The sequence below is a fragment of the Polypterus senegalus genome, chromosome 8 (assembly GCF_016835505.1).
Source record: "Polypterus senegalus isolate Bchr_013 chromosome 8, ASM1683550v1, whole genome shotgun sequence".
Lineage (NCBI taxonomy): Eukaryota > Metazoa > Chordata > Cladistia > Polypteriformes > Polypteridae > Polypterus > Polypterus senegalus.
In genome coordinates, this window is record NC_053161.1 from 33,054,593 (window position 1) to 33,078,094 (window position 23,502).

Here is a 23,502-nt window from a genome sequence, read left to right on the forward strand (position 1 = left end):
CCCCCACACTGATGTTTTCACATAAAGACGCACTTTAAGAATAAAAGCAGCTCACTTCTCAAAACGGACTCGTTACGGATCAAACCTGTAAAGTTTTGATTACCAGTCAAAAGTTGATACAGTTGCGCCACCGAAGCAGTCATAGTAAATGCATGTCAATGTCGCACCCTAACACTTGTTGTTTTTCTGCAGTTATATTCTTGAATAAAAGCGCACTTGTTCTGTTATATTTCTACCTTTTGTGAAAGTGTTTCTTTGATATTTGGAGTTCAGGCTTCACACATTATAAACTTCATGTCTACATTTTGTCAATTATTACTAAAACATGAAAAACGTTTCTTTTTTAACGTTATGTTTACTGCACATAGATTGTTGTAGACACAGTGTCTAGTGTTAAAAATGGTATTATGGAGGTTAAAAGACAGTTGGAATATAGCAGATAAAAAGCAAAATGACCATAAGAGATTCTTTCAGTATCCACCCATCCATCCATTATCCAACCCACTATATCCTAACTACAGGGTCACGGGGGTCTGCTGGAGCCAATTCCAGCCAACACAGGGTTCAAGGCAGGAAACAAACCCCAGGCAGGGTGCCAGCCCACTGCAGTTCTTTCAGTATTTTATTAGTAAAAGAACACTCAAGGAGGAGGTGAAATGCATCAGAAATAGTAAAGGGGAATTAAAAGATACAGACAGTGAAACAGCAGACACTCTAAACTTGCATTTTTCTGAGGTCTTTACAAGTGAGGAAGTGGATAACTTTCAAGCCGTACATGAGACTACTAAGGTGGTGCCGAAGGATTTAGAAATTGTAGAGGGTAAGTACTGCTCAGATTAAATAGGCTGAAATCAAAGAAATCACCAGGACCAGATAATATTTACCCTTGAGTTTTTAAGGAGGCGAGTGATTACATATATAAACCCTTGGCACATATTTTCAGGAAGTCACTGCACACTGGGGAGATTCCAAAGGACTGGAAAATAGCAAATATTATAAATATTATAAGGGGTGACCAGGCAGATCCAAGCAACTAAAAGCCAGTATGCATCACAGGAAAATTAATAGAAGGAATTAATAATTATAAGATTGAACACCACATGACAAGAATAAGAGTTTTACTGAACAGTCAACATGGGTTCAGAAGATGATCGTCATGTTTTGCTAACATGCTGGAATTCTATGAGGAAACACAAAGGATATGATCAAAATGAAGTCTATGATATTGTTTTTCTTGACTTTCAGAAAGCATTTGATAAGGTGCCAAATGAGAGGTTGGGCATCGGACTAAAAGATGATGTTTGTAGATGGATGCAGAATTGGCTAAGACACAGGAAGTAGAGGGTGATGGTGCGAGGAACCTTATCAGATGTCGCTAATGTGAAGAGTGGTGCTCCACAGGGGTCAATGGTATGGCCACTCCTATTTTTAATATATACAGTATATATAAATGATTTGGATAAGAATATAACTAACAAGCTGGTTAAGTTTGCAGATGATACCAAGATAGGTGGATTGGCAGATAATTTGGAATCTGTTAAATCATTACAGAAGGACTTAGGTAGCATACAGGCTTGGTCAAATTTGTGGCAGATGAAATTTAATGTCAGTAAATGTAAAGTATTACACATAGGAAGTGAAAATATTATGTTTGAATACACCATGGGGGGGTCTGAAAATCGAGACTACATCGAGAAGGATTTAGGAGTTGTAGTGGACTATCAACTTCCAAACAGTGTTCAGAGGCCAATAAGAAGGCAAACAGAATGTTAGGTTATATAGCATGATGTGTGGAGTACAAGTCCAAGGAGGTTATGCTCAAGCTTTATAATCCACTGGTGAGGCCTCATCTGGAGTACTGTGTGCAGTTTTGGTCTCCAGGCTACAAGCAGTGCTAGAAAAGGTCCAGAGAAGAATGACTAGACTCATTCCAGGGCTACAGAGGGGATGAATTATGAAGAAAGACTGAAAGAGCTGAGCCTTTTCAGTTTAAGCAAAAGAGATTACATGACTGAAGTGTTTAAATTTATGAAGGGAATTAGTACAGTGGATTGAGACTGTTATTTTAAAAGGAGCTCATCAAGAACAGGGGGACATAGTTGGAAACTTGTTAAGCATAAATTTTGCACAAACAAAAATTTTTCTTTACACAGAGAACCATAGACACTTGGAATACGCTACTAAGTAGTGTAGTAGACAGTAAGACTTTAAGGACTTTCAAAAGTACACTTGATATTTTATTAGAAGAATTAAGTGGATAGGACTAGTGAGCTTTGTTGGATTGAATGGCCTGTTCTCGTCTAGATTGTTGTAATGGGCTAATGTTCATTTACAGTCACGGAAACAATTAAACTTAATCAAATTAACCAAGAATATAAAATATTGCAGAGCAAAGCTTTTTTTCCCTTCATCAATTTGACAGATATTCACAGAAGACATGGGCCTTCAGTTGTTTCTTAAATACATTGAGGGCAGCCCATTTTACCAACTAGGAACAACACAGGAAAAGAGCCAGAATTAAGACTGGATGCCACATAGAGGTGACATCACCAGACACTGTTCTGTGGCAGACCTGATTGGGCGAGGAGTATAGCACTTCACATGTGTCTCCATATAATCAGATGTTGAATACTTTGCTAATCTGCACATCTGTTTGTGTGAAGTATAATTATTTTTGAGTGTTTTCAAAGGCAAAAAGCCAGTGGCTAAATAGCCATTGCTAAAATCATTGGTGACAAGGGACAGCCCTATTCGGTTTTGTCTTCTAAAGAAACTTACTTAATCTTCTCCCATTATACTTTACAGTGTTCGGGTCTTGAACCATTGATTATATTTTTTTCTATCTTTTGTCAGGGTCTTCACTTGTTCCATGGTCATTTCTCTCTTTCTCCCTGCTACTTTCACATTTTCATCCCATACCTTTCCAGGTCTTCCCCTCTGTCTTTCTCCTTCACACTTCATTTCAAATACCTTTACAGGATATATTGATTCACTTATCATTATATTATAACCATACCACAATAACTAATTTATTTCTATGGTTTCTGTGAGTGGTTGCACTTCCAGTTCTTTATGGATTCTTTTATTTCTTATCCTGTTTCTTTTTGTTCTTAGATTTTTGTTTAACCAGTGTTGTCCAAGATTCTATCATGTATAAGATTGCTGGTATAAATATGGTTTTATATAGATGCATCTTCGCCTTTATACTTAATTCTTTCTTGTTAAGGTGTTATTAATTTGATAGTATACCTTATTTGTCTTATTTATTCTTTTTCTGATTTCTTCATCTGTCTTTACATCTTGACTTATGATTATTCCCAGGTACTCATACATTTAAATGTTTTGTAGTTGTTTTCCATCTACCTGTTCCCAAATGTGCCTTCTCTCTTTTTGTTTCCTTGCTATTTTCATTACTTTACTTTTTTCTGTATTTATTATTATATCTTTCGCTTCTAGCTTGAATGTCCATGTCATTAATTTCCTTTGTAATTGTTGCACACTTATTGTAATGTGTTATATTGTCTGCATATATCAGACCCTGAGTCAATACTGGCCTTAATTTGTAGTATCCCAAAGCTGCATTTCTAATTTCTTTCTTGCCCATGTTGATTATATAATCCATATATATCACAAATAGTAAAGTACTGATACTATCTCCCTGTTTGATACCTTGTTCAATATTCCATTTCTCTGATACTTGCCCATTTAATTGTACCGTTACTACACATTTTTGACAAATACATACTTTGATCCTTTTTAATTTTTCTGAGGCTTTCATTGTATCTAATGCTTCCCATACTGTATATATCTTTGTGGTACAGAATTAAATGCTGTTTTTAAATCAGGAAACAATCGGTATACATATTTATTTTTATCTAATCTTTTCTCAATTATTGTTTTTATAAGGAAATATGATCTTGTGTTTGCCTTCTTGGTCTATGTGCTGCTTGCTCTTCATTTAATGTATTCTGCATTGCTGTTCTTAACTTTGTTCTATTATCTTTGAATATATTTTAATACCACTGATGACAAATGTATTGCTGTATAGTTATCATAGCTTATGGAATCCCCCTTTTTATATACTGGTATAATTATATTTCTTTCCCATTCATCCAGTATTCCCTTTGTATTCCATAAATGCCAAAAGATTTTTTGAGCCATTTAACTATTGTTGCTCCGCCATACTTTAACATTTCATCTGTTATCCCATCTGTCCCAGCTGGTTTGCTGTTGTTTGTTTCCATTAGGGCATTATTTGTTTTTTCTTCCGTAATTCCTCAATATTCTTTTGCTTTATCTTCCTTCATCCCCCGCTCCTCAAATAGATTTTCATGTTGTTTTTCTTCCCACGTTATCCCTTCTTCAATTATTTTGCATAGTGGGCTCTCCAGGCCTTAAGAACCCTGGCAACCTCTGTCTGCAATTCTAATTTTGAATTGTTTATTCTTCTGATTTTCTGTGCTTGATTTCCCTTTAACTGTTTGACTATATTCCGGAACTGTTTTTGATTTTCAATAAAATTTTCCTCAATTTTTTTTATCAAATTCTTCCCAACATTTTTCTTTGATGATTTTACAATCTCCTTTAGCCTCTCCGTGCTTTTATTTGAATACTTCCCTGACACCTTCAGTTTTTGTGCTTAAATATTTTCTCTATGCCTTCTTTTTCTCTCCCACCTTGCTCTTCACTTCATCATTCCACCATTTAGTTCTTTTTCTCTTAGGTCCTTTATTACTGTCATAACTCTGCAGATGCATGTAACACTTTGATATGTTTCCTTAAATTTTATCCATCTTTTATTTAAGGCCCACTTTCCTTTGCTGCTATCTTCATTTTCTTCTGCTGCTTCAAATGTTTCTTTAAGTCTACTTGTGTATTCCTGACTTTTGTTGGTTTCTTTTAATGATTGTAATTCTTGCGTATTTTCTTATTTTGTCTTTAACTGGTTTCTGAATGTTCAAATCCTTTATTACCAATCTATGTTTGGTATATAGCTCACCTCCCCTGATTGCTTTGACAACATATACTACATACCTTATGCTACTTGTATAAGTAATGTAGTTCTGAAGTAACATAAAGTAATTGGAATTTATTATGTTTGGCTGGAGTAGGGCTTCTGTGCTTGAGTAAAGTTAGTCCATGCACAAATAAGATGTCCAAAACCAGTAAAGCAAAAGGGATCTCATATGTTACTCTACCAAACTCATTTTCTTTATCCAAAGAACGTAGAACTTCACATGATGAAGGTGGTAGAGCTCATCAAATAGTCATCTAAGGTCTGACAATAGCTGTTGACAAATCCTGTTGGATACTTTGATATTATTGAAAGAAGCCATTATATTTGATAAAGCTTTTGCCAATACATGGACATTATTAATCTATAACAAGCAGGGTATGAGTGGAAACTATAATACTGCTGGGCAAAGAAGGTGAAGGAGAAAAAGAATGGGAAAGCAGGTTCATAGACAATGGGAGAGAATGTGCAATTCAGAATCAGAACTTTGAATGTTGGCACTATGATGACAGAATGGGAAAAGATGGAAAGAAAGTTAAGCCAGAAGCATCAGAGGTGGGTGCCATGGTGGACAGAAAGAGAAATAGGACAGTGGTAATTGTGAAGGAGAAGTATATTAGGAGAATTTTGGAGGTGATGAGAATTGCTGACAGAGTGATGAGCATGAACCTGAAAATCGAAGGGATAATATTAAATGTCATCAGTGCATATGCCCTACAAGTGGGATGTGAGATTGAGGAGAAAGAAGATTTCTGGAATGAGTTAGATGAAATGGTGGAGAGTATACCCAAAGAAGAAAAAGTGGTGATTGGCGTAGACCTTAATGGACATGTTGGTGAAGGGAATGATGATGAGGAGGTGATGGGCAAAGTTAAAGAGAGAAATGTTGAACTGCAGATGGTAATTGACTTTGCAAAAGATGAAATTGGCAGTGGTAAATACATATTTTAAGAAGAAGAAAAAGAAGAACTATTAACTGTGGAGTAAGGTGAATACAGGTGGACTACTGAAAGAGATTGGGGACTGTAAGGTGGTGGCAGAGGATAGTGTAGCTAGACAGCATTGATTGATGGTATGCAGTATGAATTTTGAGGTGAAAAACAGGAAGAGAGTGAGAATGGAATTAAATATCAGGCTGTGGAAGCTGAAAGAGGAATACTATTGTGTAAAATTTGGAGATAGGCACTGGATTGTGGTGAAGAGAGGATAGATGAGTGGAACACCACAGCTGAAGTGGTAAGGGAGAGGGAAGGATGGGGCTTGGTGTGACATCTAGACAGAGAAAGGAAGACAAAAAGACTTAGTGGTTGAATGAGAAAATACAGGAAAGCATAAAGAGAAAAAGGTTATAGTGAAAAAGAATTGTGAAAAGCAGAAAGATGACAAAATCAGACAGGTGTACAAAAAGCAGTGCAAGGTGAAGAGAGAGGAGATGAACTATACCAGAAACTGGACACAAAGGAAGGATAAACACTTGCATTGGCCAGACCGAGCAACTAAGCAGGAAAGAACGTGTTACAGGTCAGGGTGATAAAGGATGCAGATGGAATTTATTGACAAGCAGGAAGAGTGTGCTGAAAATGTGGAAGGAGTACTTTGAAGAACTTATGAATATAGAAAATAAGAGAGAGTGTAGGTTGGAGGAAGCAGATATAGTAAATCACAAAGTACCAGGGATCAGCATGGCTGAATTAAGGAAATCTATGAAAAAGATGAACAGTGGAAAAGCAGTTGGACTGGATGATTTACCAATTGAGACATGGAGATATTTATGTGAGAAGGTAGTAGTTTTTAAGTAGATTGTTTAACAAAATCTTGAAAAGCGAGAAGATGCTTGTGGAGTGGAGAAGAAGTATATTAGTACCAATTTTCAAGAAAAGGGAGATGTGTAGTGTTGCAGTGACTACAGGGGTGTAAAGGTGATCAGCCATACCATGAAGATATGGGAAACAGTGATGGATGCTAGGCTGAGAGGAGAGGTGGTGATCTGGTTTCATGCTAGGAAAGAGTACTACACATTTGATGTTTGCTTTAAAAGTGTTGATGGAGAAGTACAGAAAAGGCCAGAATGAATTGCATTGCATGTTTGTGGACTTAGAGGAAGTGTATGAAGGGGTGTCAAGAGAGGAGTTATGGTACTGTATGAGGAAACCAGGAGTAGCAGAAGTGTATGTGAGGGTGGTGCAAAATATGTATAAGGACAGTGTGACTGCGGTGAGGTGTGTGGTAGGAATGACAGTCTGGTTCAAGGTGAGAGTGTGATTATGTCAATGATTGGCTTTGAGCCCTTTTCTGTTTGGAATGGTGATGGGAAGGTTGACAGATGAGGTCAGACAGGAGTTTCTGTGGACTATGATATTCACGGATGACACTGTGATCAAGAGAAGACAGCAGGTTGAGATGAACCTGGAGAGGTGGAGGTATTGACTGGAGAGAAGGGGAATGAAAGTCAGTAGGAGTAAGATGGAGCACATGTGTGACAATGAGAGGGAAAATGGCGGAACGGTGCAAAAGCAAGGATTAGAGGTGGTGAAGGTAGACAAATTTAAATACCTGGGTTCAACAAGTACAAAGCAATGGAGAGTGCAGCAGGGAGGTGAAGAAGAGAGTTCAAGCATTGTGAGACAACATAAGTATGGTAGTTTGGGGACAAAGTGATAGAGGCTAGTGTGAAGGCTGCTCTATATAGCGCCTGACCCGGCACAGACCACGCAGAGGCACATGTAAAATCAACAGGCTTTATTGCACTTCTTCAGCCTGTGGACGCACATCTTCCCCATGTTCCACAGGCCCAACACAGTCCCAAAAACACTTAAAATAGAGCACCAACAACTCTTCCTGGCACCTCCACTCCTCCCAGGCAATCTCGTCCTCTACCTCCCGATTCTGGCCTCGAATGAAGGAGGGTTCGCCCTTTTATGGTCCACCCGGCAGTGCTCCAGGTGCTTGACCAGCTGGTCTTAATTGAGCCTCCGGGTGGGGCTGGTAACTCGTCCATTGCGGCGGCTGGCTCTCCGCAGCACCCCCTAGCAGCCACCCCATCTCCCAACCGGGCTGTAGTGGACTCCATGTCCCATGGAGCCACGGGGAAGACTGGGGTAGGACCCCCGGCCAGGGAGGCTGCCCCCAGGCACCCGGGGGGAGGCATTGCACTGCCCATGGTGGCTCCCCCGGGACGTATGTAGCAGAGGCGTCCCGGCCGGGCATGGGACCCGGCTGTCCATCACACTAGATAAAGATGGTTTGGGCATGTACAGAAGAGAGATAAGGGGTACATCTGGAAAAGAATGTTAAGAATGGAACAGCCAGGAAAGAGGAAAAAAGGAAGGTCAAAGAAGAAGATTTTGTTTGTTGTGAGGAAGGATATGATGGTAGTCAGTGTGGCAGGAAATCAGAGGGATAGATGGGGACAGATGATCCACTGTGGTGACCCCTAAATGGGAGCAACTGAAAGATATGAAGAGGAGCTTCCTAAACTAATATTAATGGGACTAATTTAACAAATAACTTGTTATAAAATTTTGAGGGTAACTATCTTGAATCATGGATTTCCTGCTTTGTAGGGAAGTTACAGAACTTAAATTTTGATGTGCCTCATGGGATTGTTCAGTTGCACTATAAGCAGTGTGTTGATCATGTCTAATTCACTGATGAAACTGATTACTTAGGCTTCTCCTTCATTGCAGTCTGATGTGTATAAAGGCTTATAATATTTCTTAAATACATTCATTATTTCTTACCGTTCACTTTGTTTGCTTCCAACTGTGCTCTTAATCATTGTAATTCTGTCACTTTTTTATGTATCTGTTGTGCTAGAATCTTACTAGCCTTTGCTCATAATAATTGTGTTATAGTCAGAAGATTGAGTTTCATTTGCAATGTAATTTTTTTTGTATAGCATATCATTACATATTCTTTACCAATCTTGGAGATATCCGTAATTAGTACAAACTTCTAGTTAGCAATTTATTTTAATTAGAGACATAAGAAATAAATTGGACCCTTAGATATGCTTTGAGTTTTTCGCAGAGTGTTCCTACAGATATTTCCGGAGTAGCAAAAACAACACAGCAGAAACAATCAAATTTTCTTTACTTGGAACAGTGCAGAGTTTTTTCAGAATCTGGCAAGAATTTATTGATGTTATTTTAAAATATGCCTGCTATGCTAATTTCTATTTTTTAACTTTAAGTGTTTGAATTAATTAGCAAAAATATACTTTTTTGGTATGAGATGGATTTTCACACTAGGTAATGGTGGGGTTTCTAGTGTTAACTGTCTTCTTATCCTTCTTTAATATGTTTCATTGTATTTATGACTGGACCTTTTTTCTAATTATCCATCCATCCATAATCCAACCTGCTATATTCTAACTACAGGGTCACGGGGAGTCTGCTGGAGCCAATCCCAGCCAACATAGGGTGCAAGGCAGGAAACAAACTCCGGGCAGGGCGCCAGCCCACCGTACTTTTTTCTAATTAGCAGTGTGTATTTGATTGTTTTATTACAGTAAAAACATTGTAAAAATATCTAACAAAATAGATAGATAGATAGATAGATAGATAGATAGATAGATAGATAGATAGATAGATAGATAGATAGATAGATAGATAGATAGATATAGACTGCAGAATGAGTATCAAAGAATTAAGTATAACATATATTTGTAAGCTAAGACCTTATAAATGTCAGTTAATTGCTGATGTCACACCCATTTGTGAACTGACGTGTCTGTTACAGTTGTGTATTCCAGTTTTTTGCTCATCAATCTTAGCTTATTTTCCTGACACATTTCTTTAATCTACAGTAGATTTACAGGTAGATAGATTCAGGTAAAAGCACATGTAGGCTGAGTGATATCACTTCTTGCATATGGTTTTGAAATAAATGATTTATCGTTGACTGGCTCGCACTGTGTTCATTGTGATCCTAAAAAAAGGTATATAAGCTTATATAAACATGCTTCATCGAAAAAAAATCTTCTAATTGTTACTTTATAGACAGTTGATATTGAAACTTTTTCTTTTAGAATATTTAAGATATAATTGTTTTTAAGTACGCACGATTATAAGGTCACTAAATTACAACACTTGTGAGTGTTTGGAAATGGAGCCTTTGCCTTAGACACTTGTTGCATATCACCAACTTTTACATTGTTTTACATTATACATTATAAATATAATAGGATGTTGAAAACCAGTTTTAATAAAAGTACTAGCATTTATTTTAACAATACGAAGAGTTTGGCTGAATTCTTTTCCAAAATGAAAGGTAGTCTGAAACCCACAACATTAAGTTAAGTTTGTCACTATCTAGTGCTCAACATTACAGTAAAATTGAATCTTTAGACATCTACAAGAACATGATTTTCATGTTTGCTAAATGTTGACAAAAGTCCTTAAAAATGTAACCATAATTTACAAAACTGGTAACGGTACAAGATGCAAATCAACAGTAGTCATTTAGTACTTCTTAAAAATATATGCAAATGCTAATATAGTTAGTGATATTGAATTATCACGTTAACCAATGTTGCCTTTAACTGAAACAGTAACTATAACCACACGGTTTTGAGTGGCAGATTTTGTTATTATTTAATATAGATTGAGCCCATGCAGAAACCAAAGACATGGTACAATAATGGACACTTTTTTCTTTGTTATTATCTTCAAAAAAGGAAGATGAATAATTTTATTGACAGGCCCTAATAAACTAAACCAAAAAGTGGTTCATATTACTCAGTGGCATAGCATATACAGTGTTTATTAGGATATATATTAAATCAGATTTATCAAACTCAACCTTATTGCCTTGTGTACATAGTAAATAGTGTATATGATACAACAAAATTTTCATTCAGCGGGTGTCATTAACCAAACAGACTTATAAAATCAGAAAAAAATGTTAGTGCTTGGCAAAACAGTTAAAAAAATGACAATGGAGCGGTAGAGATGAGCAAGGGAGAAAACAAACAAATAGTCTAAATAGTCTACGTGAAATTCTTCCATATCACTGCAGAGTCTGATTTTGTCGATAGGTTTAGCCAGACAGAATGAGAAGTCCTTTGAGAGTACTGACATCTCATTTTCATTTTCAATCAGACTCAGTGCAGTGATATGGAAGACTTTTTCAGAAAGCTCGGACTTAAAGAATTCTTCCATAATAAGAAGGACAGTAATACACAGGAAACAAGCATGATTACAATAATTCCACCAAAAAACCCACATGGACACCAAAACCCAGAAGAAACCCCACTCTGGACAGATACATAGACAGCTTCTGACAGTGGGTCAAAACTGGGAACCTGGACCGAGAGCAGAACCAGGTATACAATATCAGTTTACAAGAAAAGCAAGCCATACATTCACTAAGGGAAAACACAGAGATCATTGTCAAACCAGCCGATAAAGGGGGTGCCTTAGTAATCATGAACACATCTGATTATATAAAAGAGGCACAGAGGCAGCTTTCTAATACCACTTATTACTGCAAACTACGGGAGGACCCCACTGATGTTTACATGAAGAACTGAAGACATTGTTAAGCAACTTACCTGTTAACATCAAGGACCACATCAGTAGTCGGATCCCTGAGGATCCAAAAGTGGGATACTTCTACAAAATCCATAAAGATGGTAACCAAGGAAGGCCAATAATCTCAGGAATTGGCACACTGACAGAAAATATTTCAGAATGGGTTGAAAGCATTCTCAAACCCCTTGCCAGAAACACACCCAGCTATGTAAAGGAAACCACCCACCTTCTTAAAAAACTTGTTACAATGGATGTGAATGCATTATACACAAACATCCCCCATGATGATGGAACTACGGCCTGTCAGATGTACCTGCGACATCATGGCTTACAGAGCCAGTGATACAAATGATAAAATTCCTACTAACTCAAAATGTGTTTTCTTTTGGTCAGGACATTTACTTACAACTGATAGGAACTGCAATGGGATGTCGTTTTACACCCCATTACGCAAACTTATTCATGGCAAGATTAGAACAAGACTTCTTGTCAACATGCGCAATAAAACCAATGCTTTACTTTCGCTACATAGATGACATTCTTATAATCGAAGCAAAAAAGACCTTCTTTGCTTCCATAGGAATTACAATTCATTCCACCCCAACATAAAACAGATTAAATTATTCACAAACAGAAATCAGCTTTCTGGACACTACCATTCGCATAAAGGACGGTACCCTTATGACCTCTATTTTTCACAAACCAACAGACAGACAGACATATCTAAGAAATGACAGTTTCCACCCAAAGCATATACGGAACTCCATCATCTACAGCCAGGCAATATGTTACAATCGTATTTGCTCAGACCCAGTGGATTGGGACACACAACTGCTGAAACTGAGGGCAGACTTCATCAAACAAGGGTACACTCCCAAATCAACAGACCTGCAAATCAGGAGAGCTATGGCTATACCCAGAGAAAACCTTCTTGAATACAAAGGTGCAGAAACCAAGAACTGGGTCCCACTAGTTGTAACTTATCATCCACATCTGGAAACACTTTGCAAAATTATGAAAGAGCTTCAACCCATGGTACAAAAAGACAATAAACTGAAGGATGTATTCCCAGAACCTCCCCTTCCTGCATACAGGCAACCACCAAACCTCTATGTGTGGCTCGGCAGCAAGTGGCACATCTCCCTGCCTACTAAACAGGTGTGGCACCTGTGCACATATCTACACGACAAATCAGGTACTTATACCACATTGCCAACAGGAGCATAAAATAAAGGGTCCGTTCACATGCAAATCTGCTAATGTGGTCTACGTAATCTTGTGCATAAGGTGACAAACACTGAACTGTATGTAGAGGAAACTGGTCAACACTACGCCAGCGAATGAACTCACATAGATTTCATATTAATCAGAACAGTATTGATCTTCCGGTGGCAGCACACTTTAACAGTAATGGCCACAGCATAAAGGATCTGAGCGTCACTGCGCTTATGAGTAATTTCAAGACCCAACAGGAGCGGAGAGAATGGGTATACAAACATATGCTTAAATTCAACACTCTACGAAATGGTCTAAATAGAGACAAGAGTTTTATGACCACATATGTGGACTAAGACTGATTGATCCACTGACCACATCAGTGGCCTATCTTACAGACAATGCACTTCAAAAAAACCTTACAGGACTTTCTCTAGTGATGGTTATCTTATCTCTACATTTTATTAGTTCATTGTCCTCTTCTTTCAGGGTTAATTCATCTCAGGTATATTCATTTTGCTAACATTTGAACAAAAAGTTTGCTAAGATGAAAGAAAAAAATCACTTTTCTGTTCCAATATAAGCTAGAGTATTTTTCAGTTTCTTTGTTACACCTTGCCTGATGAAGGGGCCTTAGCTACCTTGAAAGCTTGCATTTGTAATCTATTTAGTTAGCCAATAAAAGGTGTCATTTCACCCTACTTTCTCCTGTATCAGTCTAAGGCTAACACGGTACAACACTCTACTGCTATGAAGACTTAAGTGTCAGCTTAAGTGAAAAATTAAGGAAAACGTACTAAGTAATTGCAACACAAACACTGACTTAATCAGTTTTAACGTGAAAAAGATGCCAAACTCAAAAAGAGGAGAAGTGGGTCGCTAGGGTGGAGAAAAGAAGAGCTGCTCTGAGCAAACGAATGCTAAACGTACAGAGAAAGAGTATGAAAACTAGGAATGCTCAAGTCAAGTGTATTCTTTGCATGTTATCGTGCAGTGCGCGTTACTGGTCATAAAAAGAATTCACAAACAGATTGCCTACACAATAATGCCTTAAAAAGGATTTTATTGACTGAGAAAGTAAAATTCTATGATGCCACATAATAACTAAAAAAAATATTTGACATAATTTCCTGTAGTACTGAAGAAGGGACTTGAGTTGCCTCAAAACCGTACATATTGCAATCTGTTCAGTTAGCTAACAAAAGATGTCATTTTGCTTGACTTCTCACTGCATACATCATTTCCTGAAATATTAAAAGATGACTCTACTATAGTTCTAACCTTTCCATGTGTGATGTAATATACTGTAAGTCACTTAACAACCAAAACAATGAATAAAAAGAATACCAAGAAACAATTTCTTTCTTACTATAACAAATGCTGTTCATTATAAGTGATACAAAAGGAACTGAAAATAGAAATGTGCTTTCATTAAGTACTGATTCTTAAAGTTAATATGCTGATGTGTAGGTATATTGTTAACATTCAACCTTATATTGAAAGCAAAGGAATTATCTAAACAAAACATGAAATTATTTAAAATACCATATTTTTGAATAGCCGAGTCATTCTATTTTTGTTCTTTACATAAAAGGAATACTGCTGAAGGTAACTACTATGTCCTTTTCACTGCATCTTCCCAGAAGAGCATCTTGTCCTGTATACTGCATACAATAGAAGCCCCCTTATTTTAACTGTACCAGTGAAATGTTTTTAATTGTTAATTATATTAATAAGCATAATTAAAGAATTTCATCAGGAGCAGATTTTCTATTGCAAATAGAAAACAGGAAATAAACAGTTTGTAGACAGGGCAATTCATAAGTGGAAAAACAAAAATTAGTATCAGGCAGAAAAAGCAAATATGCAAGATCTCCAAATAAATGAATAACAAAGACAGTAAACACAGATGGCAGACAGTACATATTCCACTGAGAGTCAGAGGTCCATAGGCTAAAATGGCAATTTCTGATGCTAAAAGAGAAAAATCCTTTCCATGAACAATATTTGTTTTACATTTTTTATAGTCTACTGCTAAGACAAATTAACTGGGGATATTAAAATGCATGTTAATTAAAACTGGCAGTGCATGAAAAAATCTGGACAGTAGAATAAAGTTCATAATGCATGCATGTCCCTTAAATATCTGTTGGATTTAGTTACTTACAGGTCCAAAATTGTTGCTGTCAAAACTATGGCCATAGTGGTCACCTTCTATCCAAAAATGGCCACCTGGGATCTTCACATGCCTGTTTTTATAACCTCTTGTCCTGTAGATAAAGAAAATGTTCAATTTGTACAAACAGTAGGTACATAAAATAAGTTGTAATAAATACCAAATGACACTGTATTTGGTACACTAAATAACAAGCTGCATTTGAACATTTTACATTTAACTTACCGTAGCTTAAAATTATTTTAATTATGCTTGTTACAATTATTTTAATGTTTTCAAATTGACTCAAATAATGCCTTTCATCACACAAAAATATGTTAGCAGTTAAAAGAATTGTATAAATAACCATTATTCTTAAAATTATTAGTGATTTCTTGTGGAGTATAAAATAGTGCCTACATGTTCTTTAATGAAGTATATAGCGGTATATCACATATCTTTTGGAGTCTGATTAGCAGAGTAGTGCATAACACTTCACAAAACTGTCTTCACTAATGAGTTTTTGGTTTGCACATAATGCACCTTCATTTATAAAAGTGAACTTTTTCTGCAATATAGCAAAACTTAACTACCCTTGGAATGTTTTATTCAATACATATAGAATAAAGTTATGCTGATACACTGATACACACACATCATTTTTAAGAACTGCTTAGAATTCCTGTGAAACTCCATGGAGGATTCTGCACTAATGATATGTCTCTAAGTTAAGCACTCTCTTCCTTTTCTTGATTCTTTTTTAGCAAACATTCAGTCCAATTTAAATATCAGCACAGAGCTGCCTGTGGCTTATAGATTAATGATCAATCTTTTGTGAAGAACTGTTATCAAAGGCTTTCTGCAAGTCTCCATGAATCATATTATGTCATTTATTTTTGCCCAGAACCCCTGTTGCCTAACAGTATGACATAAAGTAGGATTTTAAAAGCTAGCATAGCTTATTAACACCCAGTGAACATTTCCCATAAGGTGTACAATCTGCCTGAAAATCCTCCATTGTGTGATTTACATAAATAAAATTAAAACAATGCATAATTGTCACATTATCCAAAAAAAATAAATCACTGAATGAACAGGCACTGATTTGAACACTGGAGTAATAGTATAAAGGTTTCAAAAGTTAGGACTTTCAAAATATCATAATGGGACATGACTTCAGGTTAAAATCCAAGAATAAAATGTGATTGATGTGACAGTTTAACAGGACACAGTAAGAGAGAATGTATTCATCTCCTGAATTATCTTAACACATTCTAATTATTCATTCTACGGCACACCAATTCCCTATAAGCGTCAACTTCACAATGGCTATGAAGAGGTATAGGGCCTTAGGCAGGAGCTGCTTCTCACACAGACACCTTTGTTCAAAGGTGAGCACAACTAGGGAATCATTTATTTGTGCCCCTAAAATAACAAAAATAGAATTTATGAGGAAAAGCTGCAATGACATGCAACCTAATACAGTATGTTACATATTTCAGTTGATTTAACTATACTTTTTATTTTCTTTGAATATCTAAATAATATATTGATGGCCAAAGGCAAACTTAAGATATTAGCCTGTATATCTACAATGTCAACAATTCTACTGCTCTGTAATATTTCATTTACAAATTATTTACATTGATTTTAAGTAGCATCCAAAGAGTAAATCTTTAGATTGTGTGAAGAATGGTTACCTCAGCTAGTCATATATAATAAAATGCTAAGGTAATTCTGTCTGTCAGATGGTTACTTGCAAACTACTGCAATGTTGGTCTTGGCCTTAATCCAAGGCTTATGAGCTTATACATTCTGGAAATTCAGAAACTTCAGGTAGTGGAAACCTCAGCAAATGTGATTGTGGATTTATAATTGCAAAGTGAGAGCAAAGAAATGCTCTAGAATAATAGCAAAAATAAAAAGAACAGCAGCAACATTTGCAGAATGTCAAATAAATCACAGTGGCTAATTATGTGATAAATAAACACCATAATAGGAAAAAGAAGAATAACACAATGCCATTTGCGGAGTGTTAGTTGCAGGATACAGAATACAAGAATGATAACAAGATGCTGAACCACATTAGTAGGAAGAGGTACTTCTGAATATTGACCAATTGAGTAGCAGACTAACACGGTGCCCAATACGCATGCAAGACAAAGTCCAGGATATAGAAATGCATGGTGACAATCGAGAAGATTGTCAATTAGCTGAAACTTTGACCATATGAAAGCACTGCTTAAGCATCCCTATATTGATTTTTCTTTGAAGACCACTACTTAGTAATGTCAAGTTGGATTTTTATGTTGAAAACAAAACAATGGTTTGCCAAAATTCAAAAGTTTACCTTGCTATAGATGGGTCAACAGAAGTAATACATTAACACTTCCAGAGGAACTGAAAGAACAAACCATTTAGAAAACATAAGTAGTATTAACAGCTCCTTATCTTTAACTTGATTTTTATCTGCATTGTATTTTAGGATTGTGGATCCGCATGTTAGTGTATAACACTGTGGATGCTTACAAGTTCTCCCAATGTCTGCTTGGGTTTTCCACTGGCTCTTCTAGATTTCCTCACACAACCAAAAACATGAGCAAACTAGGCTGTGTGACAAGTCTAAATTGGCCTGTGTGCCTGCATTTGTGAATGAGCCTGTATGTGCCCTGCGATGAACAGGCTTGATCTTATTCCTAATAATTCTGGGATAGAAACGAAAAGACCCTAAACTGGATAAGTAAATCTGAAGATTGATAAATGGCTTTTCAACATAGGGAGTTGATCCTGAATCAAGTATAGTTTACAGAATTACTAAAATGCTTTTGGTGTATCTGTCTGTTTAGGTGAATTTCAAAACTAAGAGTGAATGTGTACATTGACATACCCGGTAATGACTCTGTTCTTACTTTATTTTCTGTTTTCTCTTGTGTGTTCCCTAGGCTGTGTTATACCATGACATTTTGCAATAGAAGAACATTTGATGGTTTCAGCACCTGACCCACTTTTGAGCATTAAAACAGTTAGTTAATACATATATTTATTGTAATATGTACAGAATAACCCACAGTAAAGCCATACATCCTTCCATTTCCAGCTTAATCCTGTTCCAGCAGTGGCACCACTCAATTGCAGAGCACACAGTTAAACACCTTCATAATCATTCATATAGTGCCAATTTAGTGCTGCCCACCAATGTAACATATTTGGGAGGTAGGAAGAAAACTGTTGTACCAGGAGAAAGACAAAATAAATAAAGAGAGAACTCACAATTGTTGATCAACCTAGTATTTAAGCTCATTCTTCGGAGATGACACTGTCAAATACTGAACTCTTTTTATCGTTTATTATTATGAGACTATGTACTGTATGTGCTTGATTACCTGCAAACTAATTGCATCTTTCTTCAATTCATTTGAAAAACTATGCAAAAGAATTCATATACCTGCTGAGGTCCTGCCAGTATGGAGAATTATGTATGGGTTTTCTTTGAGTTCTTAAATTTCTTTGTTGGTGTTCAGACAAAATGCTACAAGAAAAGGTTGTACTTCGACACGCTAGTTACTCTTGATTTTGGGACAATACGTTAAATGCATCATGCAAAAATGTAAAGACGTGAATAGTGATAGCAAGTTGATCAAACTCTTTTTTTAGCTTACTAATAGTCACGTTTTAGTTAAAAAGCAATGAGCGTAAATGTGAAATATGTTAGCTCTTTCAGTTCTCATCAAGTTGCAGCAGAAAAGAGAAGAGATATACATTTGTATCCACATATTACATTAGTGTTTCTGTGTTCAACTGAGCTGTCCACAAATCACAAAGAAAACCCCCAGTGTGCAAGCAAAGGTGTACACTGTACAACCAGGTAAGCTCCTGCAGATGGCAATGCTGCTACATATACCACGGTGAAGATATGAGGACACCTGCCTACAAGATGATCAGATTAATGATAAATCAAAACAAACCAATGGGGCTGAGAGAAACATGGAAAGTCAGTACTGGGTCTATTAAACAGAGAGATATTATAATGTACTAATGTCAATGTGCTGCACTGATTTGGAGCCTAGTGTTGTGCAGAATGATTTTATGTTGTACAACAAAAAATCTGTACAGTATATACAGTATATATATATAAATGTATATATATATATATATATATATATTAATGTATACATTATATAGATAAAGATAGGGAAATTTTTAACCATGGCCAAACTGTACAAACAGTGTGTGTATTGCTAAGAGTGTAACTGAAGCCAGTATAACTGAAGTGTATGCTGTATGCAACAGCGAACAGTTACATTTAGTGTGTGTATGTACTTGAATTGATCTTTGTGTTACTATGTTTGATTAATAATGTGACTTTCCCCAAGACAAAAGATATACCCCTTAAATAATTTGTTTTCATTACCCATAGATATATCATGAAGTTAACATGTTATGAGAGAAAGAAGTAAACATTTTTAGTAATCATAGAAGCAAGTGAAAATCATTACTAAACAGACATAACCTTAAATTAAAAATTTAAGAGATATTACCACATTCTGTACAACCCCTCAACTCAAGAAGCCAAAAACCACACGGAAATTGTCATTTAGATTAATGTTTTAGATTGGTACTAGGAAGAATTTTTTCAGAAGGAAGTGGCTTAGCCTTTTGTAACGAAATTTCCTAACAAACTTGCATGCATTTTTAACATACAGTTTATACCCAGTACATTTCTATAATCTGGTAATATGTAAATAAAATGGTACATTGTTTTGGTAACTTTGTTTTAAAAGATAATAAAACACTGCGATAGATTAATTGACTTTCACATTTTGCACAATTTTCAATTTTAAAACAATCCTTCATATGAAGTCATTTGTGGTCCCCTTTAACACTAGAATTACCAGAGCCTACGAGAAAACTGGTAAATCTGGCCCACCTTAAATTCGTTTGCACCTCTCCGTCAGCATCTTTTGTCCTGTAAATTTGCCGATTAAGACAAGCAGCAAGCAGCCTGCTATTCCATTCCCCACCGTCACAGAATGTTCACTAAGTTCTCCCTGCTCATGCCTTGTTTGATTATCTGGGAGTGAACTGCTGGAGTTTTAGAGTGGAAATAACAGATCGTTATTTGGAACACAAGCATTTCATGTGTGTTCCGTTTCTACAGTAATCTATGTAAACACATTGTTAAAACAGAAACTTTTTCATATTTTAGTAATAAATGTTACAAAATGTAGGCATAAACTATAGAATATGTAAAGCATAACATTGTAACATTTATTACTAAAATATGAAAAAGTTTCTGTTAATGGATTTAAGGTGGGCGGGATTTATGTGTTTTCTCATAGGCTATGTTAATTCTAGTGTTAAACAGTCCATCATAGCCTTTTTATAAACAAAATATAGTGTGCAGACGTAAGGCATTCTTATCAGCTGAGTTCATTAACAAAATAAAAAGCAATAACAGCTGGGAATAAATACAAATAAGTGAAAACAGTAAAATGTAAATATTCATGGCCTTGCTAACACAATAATAGACTATACCCAGAGGGGTGGCTGGTCCACTTACCCACTGTTTTATATACACTCTCTTGCTGTCCTCATTTAACAGCCTCTCTCCTCTCCTCCCTGACCTTCCTTCATCCCACCAGTTCAGTACCTGTCAGCAACAACCACTCAGTGATTTGTGGCCTAAGAGTGGCTTTTACACACTAAACTATTACTACTTCCAAGGACATCCTGGGTATTACTTCTGTAGTCTTAGGTAATGTAAGAATGTCCTGAAGCCTTCCATAAGGAGCTTTCATTAACAGCCTCAAGCACTCCTGTACTTCCAGATTTAGGCTACCATAGACAATCTCTGCTAAGCCCCAAACAGGCTGTCCTGCCAGAACCCAACTACAGTGTGGTGTGGCTCTGCACTGCCACCTGGTAACTTTGGGACCTTCAATAATTTAGAATGAGATTGCCACTATCCTGTACTGTTTAATCCAAAGCCCCTTGTTTTTCCAGTAGTGCCCCATGTTTGACCAACACAACCTTCACAATTGTACTAAAATGTGAAAACAACTGAATTGAAAACATGGAGGCAGAGTATAATTAAATAGCTGATGTAGAATAAACACATTCATTTCCCCAATTAATCTTTTCTGTTTTTTTACATTTATAACTGACTGCATCTTGTAAGTCAGCACCACTTGCCAAGATTCCAAAGAGGAGGAGTACTGAGATAATTCAAATAGCACTACTTAAAATGCAAAGCTTCTTACATTAAGGTAAGGATTGCCTCCTACTCTCCTTGATATTGCCATGAAAAGCAGCAACAGCTCAGGGGACAGAAACAAACTAATGTACAATTTTTACAAGGCGAAATGTCAGATAAAGCAATGAACACACTGTAATGTTTAATAATTTAATCAGCAAGGCAATAAGGTTTAAAAGCAGAAAGAAACAAGTATGTAGTTGTTTTATATTGCATTCTTATATATCTTTTATTTATTTATATATATATTGATTAGCCAGTACTAAGTCCATTTTCTTTCCATTTCTCTACATCTTTGATAGCACTTGGTCTGAAATTTAAACAATGTGCTGTGACAAATGATGGACTTGTTTTCAGGAGTCTTCCACTCAAATGCAATACAAGTTAACCTGTTGTTTGCCCAAGGAAATTACCTTATCAAAATGTGGCTCACCTAGGACAGTTGGAATTCAGACTTAATGCCATTCTTTATAAGCAGTTGGGTGCAAATGTCTTAGGCTACCCAAAAATTGTTTTTAAAACTTGTTATACATATTGCAGTATATGTAGATTCTATTATATTAGACAAACTGTATTTATTCCAAGGGGAATAAGATGCACAGAAAAGCAGAAATGTACAACACAAGGATACAGAAACACAGGACAAAAAAAAAACTGCCAATTAATCAATCAATCAATTGACAAACAAATAAATAAATAATGTGCTGAAATTTCAAAATGAACATAGAGTATGTTGGGAGGAATCACTGAATTGCTTGATTGCAGTGGGCAGAAAAGACAACCACAGGCACTTCTTAGCACACTGTGATGGAATGAGCCTGAGGCTAAAAGTGCTCTAAGAAAGCAACTCCTAGTGAGAATGGAGGGCATTTTTCACGATGGTATCCAATTTTGTCACCATCCTCTTTTCCACAACAGCTTCCAGTATGTCCAAGGTTCACCCAATGATGGATCAGGCTATCCTGACAATTTTTTTTTAGCTCAGATTGCTTCACGAGGACACTGCAGTGTAGAACGCCACACTGACTACTGACTACTAACGTTTCCAGCACCTTGCTGCACAGATTAAAAGGCCAGTCCCCATAGCAAGTACAATCTGTTCTTGCCCTTCTTGTACAGCACCACTGTGTTGTCAGACCAGTCCAGTTTGTTGTTTATGTTAACCCTCAGGTACTTGTAGAACTGTGTTTATGTTCAACACTATGTTTTATGTTGCACATCTTTGTTTCATAATTACTGTTTTTAAAAACTAAACATTAAAAATAAATTGAATGAGCATCAAGTCTTGCCCACTTTTTTTATAAAGAAAAAAAATCCTCAGCTATCCCCAAAATGAAGGTCTGTACACTGTAGAAGAAGAAAAGGTATTCTGGCCAGACTGGGGAATAATTCATTACCTGGAAAGGACGCCAGGATGATAACACAGCTGGCGGGATAGGAGAATACTTTAGTATCTGGCCAGAATTATTTAATAAATAGACCAGTGGAAGCCAACAGTAGGGCGTTGTTTCATCCCCCACACGCCAGGTGGCAGTGGTCTTCATACGGCAACCCAGTCGGGACAACTGCAGTTGTGCCTGGGAGATGGAGTCTGGAAAGGCAGCCTTACGAATGTTCTTATGTACTGATAGAGGGCACTGTTGAGGGAGGACCCTCCTCCCCACCTTCTCCATGGCATTGTAATACTTCCAGGAAGATACAGCATGGCACCGAAACCATTCCTGGGTCTGGCTTAAAAAAGGAGTCCACTCCCACACACAGAGGAGTCAGTCAGGAGGCAGCAGGCAACACTCAGCAGGAGGTACAGATGAGGAAGAATTGTGGAACTTATTTGTATTGTTTCTGTGGCTGATTACTGGAGGATTGTGAAGAGGTGCTTGTGAGAATTAAAAATCCTTTATTTTATTCATACATTGTGTGCAATATTGCTGTGTCTGTGGTTTGGGGCTCTCTTGCATCCCCTTGTGGTCACAACACTAATTGCTGTCATCTAACAATTAAGGCAAAATATGTTTGTCATAGAAATTTACGAGTTATTATTTGGAAAGTGAATAGAACTTTGCTTTAGCAGGTTGTAAATTATTAAATCAAAGCAATTGGTGGTGATAATAATAACAATAATGAATGTGGAGGGGTATTCTTTTTCATTTAGTCTTACATATCCTTAGTTGAAATACATTGGCATATATATTATTTAAAAAAAAATCAATCCTATAACTGAGAATTTAAACATATTAAAAGATCAGTAATGAGATTACTGTTATCTGCTGAAATGGATTTTGAGTGTAATTGTTCAGAAGTAGTATACTTCAGTGATCACTCAAACACATAT

At 36.5% G+C, this 23,502-nt stretch overlaps 1 protein-coding gene across 1 annotated transcript in view; it reads right to left on the reverse strand.

Moving 5' to 3' along the window:
- immp2l (inner mitochondrial membrane peptidase subunit 2) overlaps positions 1 to 23,502 on the reverse strand; it is a 1,365,073-nt gene that overhangs the window by 146,764 nt on the left and 1,194,807 nt on the right. The window contains exon 4 of the mRNA XM_039762139.1: positions 14,930 to 15,032. Within this exon, the coding sequence (XP_039618073.1) occupies positions 14,930 to 15,032 (103 nt within the window). The remainder of the gene's footprint in view (positions 1 to 14,929; positions 15,033 to 23,502) is intronic.